The sequence below is a fragment of the Erythrolamprus reginae genome, chromosome 1 (assembly GCF_031021105.1).
Source record: "Erythrolamprus reginae isolate rEryReg1 chromosome 1, rEryReg1.hap1, whole genome shotgun sequence".
NCBI lineage: Eukaryota > Metazoa > Chordata > Lepidosauria > Squamata > Dipsadidae > Erythrolamprus > Erythrolamprus reginae.
Genome location: NC_091950.1, coordinates 120,648,238 through 120,663,237, shown reverse-complemented (window position 1 = coordinate 120,663,237; position 15,000 = coordinate 120,648,238). Strand labels below are relative to the sequence as shown.

The 15,000-nt window shown below is 36.0% G+C and overlaps 1 protein-coding gene across 2 annotated transcripts in view; it reads right to left on the bottom strand.

The window, feature by feature from the left end:
* Nucleotides 1-15,000, bottom strand: part of GALNT18 (polypeptide N-acetylgalactosaminyltransferase 18) — a 424,313-nt gene that overhangs the window by 52,122 nt on the left and 357,191 nt on the right. For both annotated transcript variants that reach the window (XM_070735536.1, XM_070735544.1), the window contains exons 8-9: nucleotides 13,561-13,698; nucleotides 11,725-11,820 (exon numbers count right to left, since the gene is read on the bottom strand). In XM_070735536.1, coding sequence (XP_070591637.1) covers nucleotides 11,725-11,820; nucleotides 13,561-13,698 — 234 coding nt within the window. The remainder of the gene's footprint in view (nucleotides 1-11,724; nucleotides 11,821-13,560; nucleotides 13,699-15,000) is intronic.

The following is a 15,000-nucleotide window of genomic DNA, read 5'->3' as shown; positions in this document are numbered from 1 at the left end:
AGCAAGTTGGCTCTGATGGTGTTTACCTACTGATATTTTGTCACATCACTCTGAGACTTACAGAAAATAACAGAAACAAAGATGTTGGACCTGCTAGCCAGATGGTTCCAAACTTGAGATTTGTGGACTATTGGTAGTCTGCTAGGGTAAAGTACATGTTGTGAGCTGCCCCGAGTCCTTGGAGAGGGGCGGCATACAAATCCAATACACACACACACACACACACACACACACACACACACACAAATAAATAATAAAATCTGATTTATTGGAAAGAGACTGTGGTCACCCTCATAATTATAAACATCACAAAGCCAAACAATCATCAACTCAACTATCATAAATCCCAGTATCTTTTATATATTATAGCATTTTAGTATCTTATTAGAGTTATTAGGCACAATGAAATTTGCTTCAGAAATGCTTTTGTAACATCCTCTGAATTTAAATACTAATGGGGTTCTTTTTTGTGATATATCATTGTGAACTGACTCATTTTGCCCACTTATGCTTAAAACATGACAATTCTCTCAAAATGTATTATTGGCTTTCAAAGGCTATGCATAAGGAACAATATGTATAAAATGAATATCTTATGTGACTCATGTCTGAAAACCCTACATATGATAATAAAAGTTTTTAGAAAGGGAGGGGGAGGCATTACTGGATTTAAAACTTCCATAAAATAAATGAATAATCAGATATAAATAATAAATAATAATTTATCCCATCACCAGAATAATAAATAATAATACACACACACACACATCATATATAATTGAAGCTCAGAATTTTTAAAATGTCTTTAACTTATATCCTGTACCAGTTTGTGAATGACTGACTGGGAATTGAAGTGACCAAATGCTCACTGCTGCATACTAATTTGAGGAAAAGCTCATAATGCTTTGCTAATCACCGCCATAAACTACTCTAACCTTTAGCGATCACCAGCACAATAGAAAGTAATATCCTGTTTTAGGCAACCAAACTACTTCCATATGTGTTTTAGATGTTATGATTCACACGATCTATTAAAATGTATGAAGGAGCACAAATGTCCCAAAGTAAACAAATTGGAATCTGCTGCCCTAATGTATAATTTGCAAAGCTCATAAAAACAATACTTCTGAAACAGTAAATCAATGTATCTGTCTTAGAGCATTCTTCTGCTTCTCTGCTATTACGCATGATTATAAACTAGGTTTCACACTAATATTCTTTTTCATTGCTCCTGGAGATACAAAATGAAAAAGAAAAAAAAGTCAATGTATTTTTAAAATGATTTTGGAATTAACAAGCATGGAATAGATTTCCTAAGATCTGAAATAATGTCATTTTTATATCTTTCTCATCAAAGTGGAACAGAAAAAGTGATTGGCTTTGCTCTCAACTCTTTAGAATGACATTTCTACATATTCCCTTCAAAACTGAGCTGTGTTTTTTTTTCCTTCCCCTTTTTGGCTGTCATCTGAAATTGTAGGACGCTTGAACAATTGAAAACAGGAAATGGCAGACATTGGAATCCCATAGTAATAGCACTTAGACATATAAACCACTTCATAGTGCTTCACAACCAACTCCAAGCAATTTACAGTTTCAGCATAATGCCCACAACAATTTGAGTCAAAATGTTGGGAGGTATAGGCTTAAGGTTTGAAATCAAGGGGTGATAAATAGAGAGGGCTTGCTTCCTATGGTCTACTGCTGGCAGATCTTATAACTTATGTATGATTATTTATTTAAACCACCCAACTCCAATTGAATTTCCCTATATGTGTAAAATTTCTATCTTGCTTGCAGTTTATCTAATGGATCTAAAGCCTATATTTATCATTGTCAATGCCACTTACCAACATGTCAACTAAATTTTTTCATGCCCTACCCGTAGGAGGAGCTGTGGTATTTAGTATAAATCTGCCATGAATCAACAGTCTAAATGCCATGCCAGTGATCCCTAACCATTGTTGTAAGAAGGCTCATTTCTTTCTCATCCTTTCTGTATTTCAGATTGCTCAACTAGGTTTTGTGGAAATCTGGCTTGACCAACCATCTCCTTTCTGATAAAAGGCCAATACTTGGAGCATGTTTTTTTTTAAAGCTCTTTTTCTGCTTTTAGATATAAAGCACCATCTGTCATCCGTAGTCAGATGGTGAGAGGATAAATGCTCCCTTATGGCAGGCTTTCCATTAGTGGAACCACCACCAAAACAATTGCCCCAATCTTTTTCTATTGGAGTCAAAAGTGCTTAATTAATTCAAGCCAATCATAGTTAGCATCCAAACTTGTAGCCAAATGCTTCCCAGCTTTCCCCTGGCTTACAGGCTATACTTTCTCAAAGAAATTGTAAAGCTGGTCATTTTACTATTGCACCACGAAGGCCCCTCTCATTAATGTTGAGAAGTATGTCTGATTTTCTATAAAGTTTCTTTCCTCCATACAACTTTTTTTTAATTAAAAAAATTGAATGCTAAGTTTATTAGACCGTGTCCTGTACTCACACAGAGCAGATCTATACTTGTTTGCCTGAAGCTTCGGGCTATATTGAAAACATATTTAGTGTTCCCTCACTTGTTCTTGCTTCTGGAAGCTTCTCCCATCTAAAATTGCCATTTGTGCACTTATGTCTTGCCATTTGGGGGATGGAGAGGAATAATTCAAGGTGGAATATATGTTTGTTTGTTTGTTTATTCATAACATTTCTAAACTGCCCTTCTCACCTAAAGGAGACTGAGTAGTTTACAAATAGTATATTTAAATTCCTAGTGCAGAAGGAGCAGGCTGCAATATTTAATTCACTTAAAGGGTCACCTAGATATGAAAAAATCATAGGGAAGTAACAGAAGATATTGACACTGCTAACCTCTTTTGACAGTTCCATTTGCTATACCCTCAGGGGTATAAACCATTTCACACACTGTAGATTCTGGCTTTAGAGTCTGCTAGCAGTTTGACTCCAAGGAAAAGGGAGTCTGATTTGGAGAAGGAAATACATAAAATTTTGAAACCACTAAGAATGAAAAATACATGTCCTCCAAGTTGAAAAGGAGAGTGCTGAATTGAGCAATTTCAATCTACAGTAGATGGAGATATTGTCTGGTATCAAGGGGAAAAAAGTAGTAGAAGAGTGGGTTGGAAGACAAATCTCTCCAATTTCAACCAAATAAAGGGTTGCTGGACATCTGAATAAGCAAAAGAGGACATGGACAATTGGAAAGAAGAAGAGGGACAAATGGGGGGGGGGAGAGAACATATTGTTTGATTTCTAGCTATCCATAACAAAAAATAGAGCAAAGAACTTGCCTTTTTTCCAACATTAGAGTCTGGTTTTTCAACTGCATCATTTTCCCAACAATCTTCATTTTCAAGAACATATACAAATGATAAAATGGAATTGGATGGAGGATATGAGGGCAGAAAAGAGAACATGCCTTTTTATTTTTGGCATGAAACCTGGTAACTTCAGTTCTCACTTCTGAGATTCCCAAGCAAGATGAAAGAAAAATAGAGATATTGTAAGGAGGGGATAATTTGTAAACTTCAGCTAATATGGAAATGGAAATAGTAAGTGAAATAGGATGTCCTCCAAGTCACTCATAACTAGGGACGGACAGGAGACATACTTTGCAGCTCCTAGATTCAATGACTAAGGATAAAGTTTTCTATATTATGGTAATTTACATGGATTTAAATAATGCCTGATTCTAACCAACTCTGGAGACTGTATGAAACAACAAGCCAAAACAATCAAAAAGAGGAACATGATACCTGTCCAGAAAAAGAAACACCATGCAGGTATCTTATAAGAGCTTACCAACAAGCATTTCTCCTAGAATCTGGGAGAAATTTTCAGTGTAAGAACATTGTAAGGTTGGGAATCTTATGGATCTCTGGGGGAATATAGGGCAGGCACTATGATAGAGGAGGCATATTTCCAAAATCAGGTTAAATGGCATTATTTGGACTCCAATTGCTTGCATTCTGCTAAAATTTACTAATTGGGTTAAAAAAAATTACAGATAGATAGTTTTCCAAATAATCTGGACCTAACAATGCACAGAACATGATTCTATGTCCTGTGTTTTCAACAGGAAAATCGTGTATGTATGTATGTCAGATGAATTGTTTATTTTATGTCTCAGCCAACTTGTCTAGCAGAATTGACTCCTTAGAATTTCTGCTGTTTTTTAGTTTTTTTCTGAGATTGCAGTATAGATATTTATAGCTGTACCTGGCCTAATGTCTGAGCCTTTGTAGGCGTGCGCTTAATTACAAGGAGTAAAAGAGGAGACATGCAATCGGAAAGATCAAAATATAAAAATAAAATTCTTATTAACACATTCATGTACAATTTATTCCAGTATTTTGTAGAAGTCCAGTGACCTTTCCATCTGTTGCCAAGGATAAACTCTGCCCCGAGAGAGAATATATCTGCCTAATATCTCTTGAAATGAACCAATTTATCTGAGAAAAATATCTCCCCCTGCTTATGGAAATATCCAGAACCTGCTGGTCCCTGCAAAGATCCTGTTTAAAGAGCTTTTAGAGTCCACCCTCCCCTACTTTCAAATTATAGATTATCTGCGTTCAAATAGATTATTAAAGTACAAACTTAAATGGCCAACCACAGAATCACTGCTAATTTGATTACCTGCTCATTTTATGTTTTCAGAAAACAATGCAGATTTGATGCAGATGAGCTGGGTTTTTTTTTAAAAAAAAAATGTCAGTAAGAGTGCTTTGTTTAGTAGCATTCTATTAAAACAACTGTGTTGTACTGGAATTACAAAAAGCTGAATTTGGCATTATCTCAGTGATTTTTGTTTCAAGGGATCTTTTAAAATGTATTCAGATATATGATGAAACAAAAAATTACCTTATATTAGAAATTTGGTCCTTACTTTAGTTTCTACTCAATTTCAATATTTTTAAAAAATAAGCAGCCTTTTCTTTTTAAAGTTACTCCAAACCTGCAGGATTTGGCATAACCCTCATGCTTTGATTTGTGGCAGAATGTAATCTAGATTCCCAGGAGCAAGGGAGTATATTCCAGAGGAATAAGAGACAGTGAAATTTAGATAGTGTGTTGGGAGGAAGAGGTCATGCCTGCTCTTCCCTAGAAGTTCTGATTCTTTACTGATGCAAGTAGTTTGCTTAGTTTGGCAAGATTCTCTCTATAGGCAAGGGTATAGGTTGGATAATTAAATAAAAAATAGCACTAGCAACATATGCACTAAATCACTTCCTAATATTTGCTGGCTTGTCTTATAACTGAAGTCCAATCATTGCATTATTGACTGTTCTAATTAGTACTGGCCCTACCACATTTAGGAACATGTAGCTAGAGTCTCTGTGTAAGCATTTTCTTTTGGTTGGAATGGGGTCAGCCCCTTCTCCACCTAAAGAGGAAAAATATATATCTGAGAGCTCCATTCCAAAGTCTATCTTGCCTTTGATGGGGAAAAAACAGACAGCTGCTGTGCTTGAATAGGTGGTGGGGAGCTTTCCTACCCTTAAATTAATGGTATTTAATTCTATTGAAGCTTACCTACCCTTAAATTAATGGTATTTAACGCGGCCGCAAGAGCCATCGTGGGGCTTCCCAGATTCGCCCACGTATCTACAACACTCCGTGGCCTGTATTGGCTGCCGATCAGTTTCCGGTCACAATTCAAAGTGTTGGTCATGACCTTTAAAGCCCTACATGGCATTGGACCAGAGTACCTCCGGAACCGCCTGCTACCGCACGAATCCCAGCGGCCGATAAGGTCCCACAGAGTTGGCCTTCTCTGGGTCCCGTCGACTAAACAATGTCGTCTGGTGGGCCCCAGGGGAAGAGCCTTCTCTGTGGCGGCCCCGGCCCTCTGGAATCAACTCCCCCCGGTGATTAGAACTGCTCCCACCCTCCTTGTCTTCCGTAAACTACTTAAGACCCACCTATACTGCCAGGCATGGGGGATTTGAGACACCTTTCCCCCAGGCTTATTATAATTTATGTTTGGTATGTATGTGCTGTTTGGTTTTTAATTATGATAGGGTTTTTAGGGGTTTTTTTAATATTAGATTTGTGCCAGTATAATATTGTTTTTATCGTTGTTGTGAGCCACCCCGAGTCTTCGGAGAGGGGCGGCATACAAATCTAATAAATAATAATAATAATAATAATAATAATAATAATAATAATTATTATTATTATTATATGGAATGGAAGGAAAACAGAATCATCCAGAAAAAGAAATTTGATTCAGGGTCATGCCAAAGGTTAGTTAGACATCGTGGTTCTATTGTAAACACTTTGAGAAATATGAGTGTACAGAAGTGGAAAGTAATGGGGATAGAACACTAAAAATGCATACTTTTTAATATTTGAATTTGCAATTGTATTTCATAAAGGGAGCTACATATTCTTAATTTGAAATAAAGACAGTTCTATTGATAACAGTGCCAAAGTTTATAGCAGAAAGGTTCAGATCATTAACTGCAGGTCATTTCCACAGGAAAAAAAAATTGCAACTTTTCATTCCATTAACTTCCATTAACTTGATCCTGTAATGTTATTTCTATAAATACTTTAAAAATGTCCTTGATAGGCAAAGACGAGCAAACATAATGATAGAATTAAAGTATCCTACTTTCTAATGAAACAAGAGCTAATTACTTTTGAAAAGAACATGATTCACAGAAGCAACATTTAATGGTTTTTTCCTTTTCAGACACTTGTTTCTATAAAACCCAAGTTAATGGCAGAATTATATCCAAATTCATAATGACATTCCAGCTAGCACTTGACATTTAATGGATCAAGTAACTAACAGATGCTTTAAAATTTGGCTGACAATGTGTAGACACAACAATTATGCAAAAAACTATTCAATCCTTTCTTAAACGTTCTTTCCAATTCTTGACCTTGGACCTGTGTGTCTCTCTCTATCTAAAAAAAAATAAAAATCCTTCTATTAACTCCATAGTTTCACATGATCCTGTTTTGTGTAATTTAATTGTCTGAACACTGCTTGAAAACAACAGCAAGAAAGAACCACATATTAAATAAACCTGATAAAGATATAGCAGGGTGTTCTTTGTAAAATGTATTTTGTAAAATAAGCAATGCAGATGCAAATGGAGTATCCATCTGGACGGAATACTGCAAAAACAGAATATGTAAGCTTCCTATTTCACATTCCAGTGATTCTCTGATATTGTGAGCAATTGGTATTTTTCTTTGCATCTGGAATCTTTCAGCATGGAATATAGTTTCCATGCGTACTCTAGAGATGTCCTAGAATATGCTATGATATCACAGTTTATCTATACAGTCATACCTCGTCTTATGAACCTAATTGGTTCCAGGGGGAGGTTCGTAAGACGAAAGGTTCGTAAGACGAAACATTGTTTCCCATAGGAAACAATGTAAAGTCAATTAATCCGTGCAACCAAACCCCCCCCCCCGCAAAAAAACGGCATTCGGAGACAGCTGGGAAGCCGCGCGGCTGTTTTAAAAGGTGACAGCCGGGCTAGGGGGCTTCCCAGAACCCCCCGAACCCCGAACCTGGAAGTTCGGCAAAAGTTCGGGGTTCGGGGGGGTGCTGGGAAGCCCCCCAGCCCGGCTGTGACCTTTTAAAACAGCCGCGCGGCTTCCCAGCTGTCTCCCGAAGCCGAACGCCAAACCTGAACTTTTTTCGAGTTATGAACCGGCATTTGGGAGGCTGCTGGGAAGCCCCGCCGCCCGGCTGTCACCTTTTAAAACAGCCGCGCGGCTTCCCAGCAGTCTCCGAACGCCGGTTCGTAACTCGAAAAAAGTTCGTAAGAAGAGGCAAAATTTTTCTGAACCCCGGGTTCATATCACGAGTTGTTCGTAAGACGAGGGGTTCGTATCTTGAGGTACCACTGTATATCTATATCTATTTTATTTCTATATCTATCTACCTATATGTTCTTTTTTTCTGATATGCCCAAATATGGGAGGGAACATACTTTATTTTCATTATCAACAAAAAATGTTACTCTCTCTCTCTCTCTCTCTCACACACACACACACACACACTTTTATGTGGAAGATTTGCGGATCACATCCCAGTTTCAGTATATTCACCTTGTTGAAATATTGAAATGTGCTTCATCTAACACAATTTCTAGACTGAACAAACATCTGCTATGCTATGGCCATTTGTTAAGATGCCCTAATGCACAGGCCATCTTAGCTTGTCTTTGGCCAAATTTCGTTTCAATATCTATTTCTTTCTGTTTTCTTTATCTATTTTTATTGTTTTTTATCAGCTGCTCTTCCTAATTTATTTTTAATCTTTCTTTATTGGTTCACTGTAGAATATACTACTAGTTTATAACTTTTTTCTGTTTCATTTTAAAATGTATTAATTATGTAAACCATGTTGATTTTTTAAAATAAAAAGCAATAGAGAAATATTGAAACAAATGTTGGAAGCTGCAAACATGATACATATCTGTCTGGTGGATATTAAATTGCCTCTCAGCTTCAACAATAATTGCTTGGTTCATCCTCTAGTTCTGGAAGATGAAGACAGCAACATCAGATAGTAGACACAATCTCTAACCATTGCCTATGTGCAAAAGTCCATATTAAAAAAAACAATTTATAGATACAGCCAGTTGCAATTTAAAAAAAAATATCACATCTTCATGACATAAGTCATGATAGGTATGTCCTATCATTGTAAGCTGCCCTGAGTCCACAGAAATGAGTGGCATAGACAGACAGACAGACAGACAGACAGACAGACAGACATCAATTTTTATGATTAGATGCCATCTAATACTTCGGAGAGAGGTGGCATACAAATCTAATAAACTATAAACTAAACTATAAACCATAAATCAAATTACTGGAACTGTGTAATTGTGAATTGATAAATATTCATATTGCCCTTAAGATTTCTTTCAAAGATCTTTACTTGAATGTGTTCAGAAAATGTTCAGAAACATTTTTGCCAAATGTATAACCTCTAGAAGATGGGTGGGCAACAGTCAAGTTTTCAGAATCTGGAACTAAATGATAACAGGTTATGTGAGATGCAGATCAATAATATCTGGAGGATTGCACATGGTCGATATCTATCTACTCATCTGTATTCAAACTTGATAAACTGGAAAACAGTTGGAAATGAATACTTTTCCTATGTATCTACATTATTTCCACAAGGAAATTAGGTAAACAGAATTATAGCCTAATAAAGACACAAAATTAGGAATTCCTTGAAAATGCCAAAATATATCAAAATCAATTTTGGAGAAACTCATCCAGTTCAGAACATTTTTTTTGTACAATCAACATTAATCTACATCAAGTCTAATTAATGAAAGTATAGTGCTAATCTTGAGTTTCCGGAAAAAGTTAAAACACTAACAGGACATTTATGCAGGAACTGTTGTAGTGCAAAACAGATCAATCAAATCCCCAAAAAAGATGCTAAGCTAATAACACTTTTTATATGTGCCATAATATAATCACATTTTTTCAGTCTGAATTTGCAACAATGACTTTTTTAAAATACTACAAAAGATAAAGGATACATCAAAACATGTTATAAAATAATTCCAGAAGGTAAAGAAGAAAGACTTTTAATAACTTATGATTAATGGAAGAAGAACTCAGTTACTTGAATAATAATGAATTTTGTTAGAATTTCCTCATGGCAAATGATAGTTATTAAAATAAGGTTGTGGAGAAGAGAAAAAGCTTTAGCCTGTGCAGTGTCTAAGCCAGCAGTTCTCAACCTCTGTGTTGCGATCCTTTGGGGGGGGACCCCTTTCACAGGGGTCGCCTAAGACCATCGAAAAACACATATTTCAGATGGTCTTAGGAATCAAGACACCGCTCCTCTTTCTGTCTCCAGATGCTCCACCCACATGCAAGTAGACCTATGCAAAAAAAAAAAATCTGTACCATGGGAACTTCTGAGCATGTGCAGAAGCTGAATTTCCAGCACTGCAAATACGTCGCCATCTTGTTTTTGGCTTTTTTAAATAGGCCACACACAGGAGAAAGTGAACTAACAGCAAGGTAAGTTTGAATCCGCCCCTGAGTTTCCAATAATTTTATTATTTTATGATTGGGGGTCACAACAGTATGAGGAACGATATTAAAGAGTTGCAGCATTATGAAGATTGAGAACCACTGATCTAAGCAGATTGAAAATTTCTCTTCATCATTCATAATTTACTCGAGTGTACCCTCACTGGTACAATCAATATTAAATAGATCTTATGCAGGAAAACCAATTCCACTAGATGTGGAAATGGAGGCTGAATGTCTTTTCATGGTTATATGAAAACAAAGGCACTCAAGTAAAGATCTTTGAAAAAAATCTTAAGGGCAATATGAATATTTATCAATTCACAATTACACAGTTCCAATAATTTGATTTATGGTTTATAGTTTAGTTTATAGTTTATTAGATGTGTATGCCGCCCCTTTCCAAAGTATTAGATGGCATCTAATCATAAAAATTGATGTCTGTCTGTCTGTCTGTCTGTCTGTCCGTCCGTCCGTCCGTCCGTCCGTCCATCCATCCATCCATCCATCCATCCATCTATCTATCTATGCCACTCATTTCTGTGGACTCAGGGCAGCTTACAACATATAAAAGAAAACAATACAAGTATCCTAAATCCAATTAATTTAGACTAAGTAATCTAAAAACCCTTATTACATTAAAAGTCAATCATTTCCATTCAAACAACAAATATACATAACATTCGTCAGCCAGGGTGCTGGAATCTAATAGCCCCAAGCCTGGCGGCATAGATGAGTCTTCAGACTCTTGACGAAGGTAAGGAGGGTGGGGGCAGTGCAAATCTCTGGGGGGAGCTGATTCCAGAGGGCTAGAGCTTCCACAGAAAAGGCTCTTCCACTAAGTCCCGCTACAATTTAATTGACATGCTACGGTTAAAATTTCTGAAGACAACTAATAGATGGCTTGCAGTGATACAAATATATTTAATATGGGAATATAAGCCACTAGAAATTTTGTGTAGGATTTTTGAGATTCTAATCAATTCAATAGATCACACACAGGCAATGTCCTCCTTTGGGTAGCTGCTTTTCTATCTCATCTCAAAAGGAATTGAACTGGGAGGCAATATTTAATATTATTTAGTATAAGTGCAGCTCTCTAGTTTCTAAAAGACTTTGGATCTCTTTATTCTGTTTCACCTTGAATACAGACTCTTCTAGAAAATCACAATAGATAGCTCTAAAATAAAACTTGCATAACAACATTTGAAATGATTGCTATGATGGTATACAATGCTTCTTCACAAAGATGCCTGATTGTTTCTTGAAAAGCCAAAAGAGCTGAAATTCTCTACTATTTTATTATAAACTCAAGCATACTTACTGGAAGAATGAGTATGTGTTCACATGTGTGATTGAAATGGCATTAATGGGTAAGAAGTAGAAATATAGAGAAAATAATTGTCCCTGAAATAATGTTGCACCCACACTTGGCATCCTATTTTTTTCCAGGAAGAATAGTAAAAGTCTATGCCAACAATTCTCTGCATTCTTAATTTTCCATTTTGACTTTTTGACAAGGCACTAATTAAGAGATTCATTATACTTAATATCGGTAATAAATATTATTTCCATTTATTAACAGTCTTCGTAAATATTGTAGTAAAAATTTGCTACTTATAGTATGGTTCTTTCCACATGGGTGAGAATAAAATGCAAGATTTATCTTACTAACCTGTGGTGTCATTCCATGGCAGATGTACATGATTGGAATATTTTCTGTATCTGGTCCCTGATCAAGGCACAGATCACTTTTTAGGGAATTCTGTAGCTAGAAAATATAGAAAAGAGGGGTAAAAAGAAGAATGTAAATTACTTGTTAAAATAGGACAAGAATTATACCTATTTGCAACTATATTTTTGTAATAAATGTTTAACTATCATTAAGAGAAAAGGCTAATCTGTTTAATTAAGTAGGAATGCATAGTGTGAAACTTCAGCATAGCCTGTCATATACATTTTAATTAATGAATTAATTAAATTTAGGCACCCCCTGACTCTGAACTCTCTCTGGACAATTTACAGTATGATAAACCATGAAACCGTACAAAAACACAGATAAATCACATCCAACAAGGAAATCCATCCATCTATCCCTGGGAAAACAACCAGGTCTTCAAGACCTTAGAGCCCACATTGAATAATAATTAAAAAAGAATATCAATTAATGATCCAAGAATTTCAATTTTAAAACATTCAGAATTCAATAGGGTTCTAACAATTAACTTGCTCAGTAAATGTAGTAAAGGTTTGTTCAGTTTGGGTCAAACTTCATATTATTAAAGTCCATTTTCCAAAACAAACAAACAAACAAACAAACAAACAAACAAACAAACAAACAAACAAACAAACAACTTTTATCAAGTAATTATTATTGCCAGATCAAACAATCAAAATTTTGTTCAATGTATCTTCCTGGATTCAAGGATTCAATTTAACATTCAACTTGTTTCATAATATTACTATTTTGTATATAACAGAGCAAAAACCTTTTTTCACGTAAAAGCTTTTTTTTTAAGGCCAAAACATTTTTTTATACAAGCTTTGGAATTTGTTGCCATAATATTTGGTGCTAACTGCTGACATAATTGGCTTCAAAAAAAGAGAAGTAGACCAACTTATGTAAGGGCATGGGGATCAGTGGTTTGATGGCAGTATGACTGACTCTGAAAGTTATCTACAGAATGAGTAGTGAGCTTCCTTGTGCAGATGGATGGCCACTGCAAGACAAAACTGCTGGAGTAGATGAGTTAGGGATTTGATCCATGAGGGCAATGCTTATGTGATTATGAACATTATTATCTAGTGCTGATTAATCTCAACACTCTTGGTTGTGATTGCAACACCAGAATGTAGTATGGCAGGCTGGAGTAGTATTGTAGTAATGTAGTATTGCCCACAGCCTGGAGTTTGATCTTGACTGGAAGGTTGACTCAGCCTTCCATCCTTTCAAGGTAAGTAAAATGAAATCTCAGATGATTGGGAGCAATATGCTGACATTGTAATATGCTGAGGGAATGCTGTAAAGCACTGTGGAGTGGTATTTAAGTCCAGGGGTGGGCTACTGCCCGGACCGGGGGGGGGGAGAGACGGGGATGCAGAAGGGTAGCAAAAATGGGGTGCTCCACTCCAGAGAACCCAATTTGCACTGAAAGATATTAAAAGTAAATGCAGGGTGTCCCGCATAAGCCACGCCCACAGTGTGGTAGTAAAAATTTTGGTAGCCCTTCACTGTATAATTTGTTGTTGTGAGCTGCTCCGAGTCCTCGGAGAGGAGCGGCATACAAATCTAATAAATAATAATAATAATAATAATAATAATAATAATAATAATAATAATAAAAAATAAATAAAAATAATAATTATTATTATAATAAATCTATTGCTATTATAAACAGACACATTTTGTTCTTAAGGCTTTTCTCTGTGGGCCATGCTCAGTCCACCTGCAGGAAACCGCTTGCCTCTATTTTTTTCCTAGGATGGCTCAAGCAAATAAAATGTCTCTTACCACCCCATAGGCGACAGTGTCAGAATACATCCTCATCTCCGGATAGACACTGACAAGATACCACCGGAAGGTCTTGCACTGCAGCTTTTTCCTCAAGGCCTTCCTCTCTGAGATATCACCAATGTCAATTCCAGAATCCTGCACATGAAGGCCAGAAGGAAAGTCAAAACTATCAAAGTCATTTTTGCCATACATGACAGGACACTTATTTCATTAACATTTCAACTTTGGAGATCAAGAGAAAACTTCCAACAGGTTTTGAAGGAATTCTAACCAGTTCCTCAGGGACAAGACAATTTCCAGATTCCAAAACAATTGATACCAAATAGCAAGTTGTTCTGGAAAACATTTCTGTCCACAAAATCAGGAACATTTTCCAGATGTTATCATCTTGCCAAAGCTGAAGAGTGGCTTTATCAGTGTACAGACTCGTATTTTTCAGTCCATCTTTTTATTTTTTTTCAGCTATGAATATAAACATTTTGATGGCCTTTTCATTAGAAGCATTTGCAGAGATTGTTTAACTTTTTATTATATTTTTATAGCTAGAATTGTTGCTGCTAACATAGATTCCTGGAGTTTAAAAGAGCCATGTTCCATAAAAACCCTGTAAATTAAAATCAATTAACTATCTCATTAAAGCCTGTAGAAACTGTGTTTTTGAGAGCACACACACACACACGTGTGTGTTTGTGTTTATGTGTGTGTTTGTGTTTCTGTCGAATCACCCTGGTATAACCAAATATACCAAATATCACTCTCAGCCCCTCCATGGGCCATCCAGGCAGACTACAAACTATATTCTATTTCATTTTCATTATCAGCAAAAATATGTTACACACACACACACACACAAAATGTCCTCACATCCCAAAATAAATGAAGTACACTCACACATCCAAGAATAAATGAAGTACAGCTTTTGTTACTCTTAGGAAAAAGATCACAATTTTTAAAGTGAACTGTAAAACATTGCTGTCACTCAAGAAACATTCATATAGATCCAGTTTTGATATAATAAGAATGAATGAAGGGGAAGGGCAATAAATGGAAGACAAATACTTGTCTGTTTTGGGCTGAGCTTATTTTTGGATTGAAGAAAAGCTCATAATGGGTTGATTTTAAGGCACTAATTTTTGGGGGGGAGGATGAATAAAAATAATTCAAGGTATATTGTAATAAATATTTTACAAGATTTCATCACACAGTGATGAAAAGCAGAAAAAGCGCATCTTTTGTTTTCATAGAAGTGGATGGGGGGGAAGAAAGGTTACAATTGAATTAAGAGATGTCTTGCATTTAAATAGATTTCTTTCCTGTATTTTAGTAGAACATTATTTTCTGCTACATGATACAAGCTAATAAAATGAAAGATAGTATATAGGTAAAGGTTGGTTGACTCAGGTTTCCATTCTTCTGAGGTCAGTAAAATGAGGACCC